The 4,194-nt window shown below is 45.0% G+C and overlaps 2 protein-coding genes across 2 annotated transcripts in view; both read right to left on the minus strand.

Annotated features, from left to right (window-relative positions):
• Positions 1 to 1,188, minus strand: part of LOC106806039 (endothelin-converting enzyme 2-like) — a 12,196-nt gene extending 11,008 nt beyond the window's left edge. The window contains exon 1 of the mRNA XM_014807881.1: positions 420 to 1,188. Within this exon, the coding sequence (XP_014663367.1) occupies positions 420 to 1,135 (716 nt within the window). The 5' untranslated portion in view covers positions 1,136 to 1,188. The remainder of the gene's footprint in view (positions 1 to 419) is intronic.
• Positions 1,189 to 2,957: 1,769 nt separating this feature from the next.
• Positions 2,958 to 4,194, minus strand: part of LOC106806046 (neprilysin-2-like) — a 2,501-nt gene continuing 1,264 nt past the window's right edge. The window contains exon 3 of the mRNA XM_014807888.1: positions 2,958 to 3,804. Within this exon, the coding sequence (XP_014663374.1) occupies positions 3,332 to 3,804 (473 nt within the window). The 3' untranslated portion in view covers positions 2,958 to 3,331. The remainder of the gene's footprint in view (positions 3,805 to 4,194) is intronic.

Genomic DNA, 4,194 nt, shown 5'->3' on the forward strand with positions numbered 1-4,194 from the left:
TGTAATCTCAAGAACTTCGTATATTCATTTATTCCCGAATCCCAAGAGTAAAACCATAACGTACGGAATGCGCACTCAGACTACAAGGATCGAAATCACTGACGGCCGAGCATACGTGCGAAAATGTCCGGTGCACTATAATCTGTATGACACCGCCTCGCCAGTTACGGCCGGTTTCGGCCGGCATGGCGGTTTGTAACTGTCAACAACCGATTTCTTGGACTGCGGATTTCAATTAGACATTTCTTAGTAACCAGCAGTGATATTGGACAAACTAATACGCGTTTGGCTATAAGGTAATGTACTTATTAACTACACAAGGTGCCAGTTACTGTAGCATTCGTTAAAATTGCATAATCGATGGTCGAATTATGCCTTTAATTACTACAGTATAGTAAAACATGTATAGTACAACTTACAATAGTATAGTAGATATATATAATAGTAGCAATCTCACCAAAATCCTATTTTTCTTTGAGTCCTGTTCGTCGGGCACAACCTGGAATCTGAAGAATACGTTCGTCCAATGGTCGACGTGTAATCGCTGCAGGGCGTTGTCGAGGTCCCAGTCTTCCAGCGGCGCTAGCACCGCCCAACCGCCCGTCTTGTTGATGATACCATCGGCTCCCAAGAACGTCCCCGCACCGGACTTCATCGATTCGTAGTCGTTCATGCAGGACGTGAACATGGTCTTCACCTTCCACTCCGTCTCGAAGTTCGCGTCCTTCACGGGCGACTCGAGGATCAGCTTCAGATCGTCGGCGATCTTGCTCTCCATGTTCGCGCGCACGTTGACGAACCTGCGGTCGGCAGGCAGCGGGTGCCTGTCGGCGTACGAGCCGCACGCGTACTCGTAGAAGCTGTTGCATGGGTCAACGCTGGCGTTTATGTAGCCGACCATGTGTGCCGCCTGCATCAGGCAGTCGGCGTTGACGCACTCCTCGTAGTCGACGCTCGTTGCGTCGTCAGTTGACGCGTTGGCGAGCGCGACGCTGAGACCGATGATGATGCAGAGGAACGTGACGAAGCAGACGCCGGCGACGGCCGCTAGCATGACGGTGTTGTTGCCTAGCGACGAGCGAGAGAACATATTGTACTTAGGCGATTCGCGGAGGATTTCCTCCGTGTCGGCCATCTTGGATTCGCGTCGTTTCGCCTCCCTCTACGTGCGTGTGTGTGCGAATGTACGTATGCGTGCGCGCGCGCGTGTGTGTGTGTATGTGTACGTGTGCGTGCGTGTGCGTGCGTGCGTGTGTGTACGTGTATGTTTTCGTGCGCGAGCGTGTGTGCGTGAGCGCGTGTGTGTGTGGGTGTGTGTGCGCGCGTGCGTGTGCAAGTGATCTCACTCGTCACGAACGCAATATCGTCATGTTTGCGGCGACCGTGTTATATCGCACAATGACAGCACGCTTTCGCCTGCTGCTGCTGCTGTTCTATCATGAACGATGCGACGCCGGGCGTGTGGGGACCGCACCTCAGCTATACTCTGCCGGTAGAAAAAACCAAGGTTGCCGGTACTTTTATGGGGAAGCGCGCCGTGGGACGGTACCAGTCACAGCAGTGTCCGATGTAGAATTTATCGCTCGATTTTTAGTTTATGGATGGTCGACTAGTTACGGCTGCTCACATCTCAGCGACGGAGCCGTGTTTGCACGTCTCCCGACTAGACATTTTATATGCGATCAGGCGGTTTTATGAAGAATGTCAATATATACACAGATTGTCGTATACAATACAGGGTGTGCAAAGGTGTAGGCTTCCGTGCGAGTCCCGCGCGTAATTTCATGTAGAGATATATTTGACATATATTTTATGCGGACATATTTGCTGATCTTTGAATATATTACATACATATATGTTAATTTCGTTTAAAGTGGCCCATGTGTCGTTCTATGACTGCAGCTAAATGACTTGCATAATATTTGGCACAAACAGTGCGTATGTTGGTTAGTAGGTAGTAATGTGTAACAGGTTCTTAAACACCTATGCACGGTGGGAATTTTGTAAATGGATACAAAATTATATAAATAGCATGATTTGATCGCATCACTGCCAAGATTACAATTGTATATATATATAATTGTATATATATGATCTTGTATTAATTCAATACACACGCTATGAATTCTCGTATAGTCCATGGTTTTTTATTTTCTTTCATTTTAACTATAACTTGAATCAAGAGATAAGCAAATATACTTCTTTACAGTCACATGTCAATCACAATCTGGTATCGCATTACTTGGCGCACATTCATTTAATCATCTCGGCTCTCCCAGGATAAGATACATTCGTCACTGTACAGGATTTATGGTCCGCAATAAATATACATGTTTACCAATGATATAAAGCGTATATCGTTATCATTGGAATAAATCTTGAGAAATGACAGTTACAGATATAAACTGAAGAGCATTGTTTCGGAGGCATATTCAGCTTTATTGTTTACACATTTTAGTACATATACACTTCATACGCAAACGCATTTGCGAGCGCGCGCGCACACACACACACACACACACACACACACACACACACACACACACACACACACACACACACACACACACACACACACACACCACATATATATATATATATATGATAGTGATATATATATAGCCATAGACGTTGCCAACTCGACACAGATAATTAGACACTTAATTCTGATTTATTGTTTTTTGTTATTGTTTTTATTGTTTTGTTTATTTTTATTGTCTAACCATTATAGTACACATGCACTCATTCGTACGCAAACGCATTTGCACACACACACACACACACACACACACACACACACACACACACACACACACACACACACACACACACACACACGCGCGCGCGCGCGCGCGCGCGCACGAGTAGAGAAATAGAGTAGAGAAACATTAAGACTTTGGTAGTAAATACATTTCGTGTTTATTTACCATTCTTTTTTTTGTTGAGACGTTTCAAGTGCCTGTGCGCACGCACGCACGCACGCACGCACACACAATTTCCGCTATATCAAATCGTGCACGCGAGATTATACCTAATGCTCAATAACTAAAAACATTAAACAACTAATTCGTAGTAATTTCATGATTGAATCAAACTCGCGGAATCACAACAGAAAAATTTAATTATGTATAGTTAATCAATTTAATATTTCCCGCACGCACGTATTGATTCGATTGTAATTTTACATTTTCTTAAATAATTTCCTATTTGCTAAGCATAACTTTAGCAGGGATCTTGAAATTAACACGACGTTCTATGAGCATATATATCACACATAGAAATAGAATCACACATATGCTTAGTCGGTGCTATCCATGTCATATCACAGAATTTAGAAGACTTTACATATTTCGTCGGCGACCATCGGCGAGTCGGGCTGACAGTTGAACGCTTGCGCGAATTCTGGCGTCTGTCTGAGCGTTGCCTTGACTACGAGATCATTCGGAGCTGTTCCGCTCTTTAGGTACGATATTAGCGTTTCGTCGGGCAGATTCTGGCAGCGCGACTGAGCGTAGCCGACAAAGAACCCCTGGTCATGAGTTAGATTCAACCCGACAATTTCCTTCTCCGCCTCATCCGGCACGTATTCCTTGTAGGAGCGATATGCCATTCTCAATCCGCCGATTTCACCCGGGCCGTCCCGCTTAGCGGCGCTATCTCCTTCGTTGAATTCGTACCATTCGTCTCCGATTTTGTAGCTAACGTTATACATCTGATGAATGCACTTCGTCCGATTAAGGAAAGCTAACTTGGTGTTTGCCGACCACCACGATTCGTACTCGACCTCCTCGTTGTACCGTGAACCTGCAGGAAAATTAATGATCTTTAGTCACTCGATTAGCGTAATATTGTTATTGTAAGTAGACCGTGCGATTCTGGTGTTATTATTATAATTATGTTTTGTGTATTAATAATATTAGACAATTAAAAGCGAGAAAGTAAACATCGCGCGTCCGTTTGCCCGTCTTTGTCCGTGTGTGAGGTAAAGAGTGCGGTGTAGATATAGAGAGCAGAAATCAAGATTGAGACTGATAGAGAGAGAGAGACAGAGACAGAGACATGTGTGTGTGTGTGTGTGTGTGTGTGTGTGTGTGTGTGTGTGTGTGTGTGTGTGTGTGTGTGTGTGTGTGTGTGTGTGTGTGTGTGTGTGTGTGTGTGTGTGTGTGTGTGTGTGTGTGTGTCGCGCGCGCGTGT

Source organism: Priapulus caudatus, unplaced genomic scaffold, assembly GCF_000485595.1.
Source record: "Priapulus caudatus unplaced genomic scaffold, Priapulus_caudatus-5.0.1 Scaffold138, whole genome shotgun sequence".
Classification (NCBI taxonomy): domain Eukaryota; kingdom Metazoa; phylum Priapulida; class Priapulimorpha; order Priapulimorphida; family Priapulidae; genus Priapulus; species Priapulus caudatus.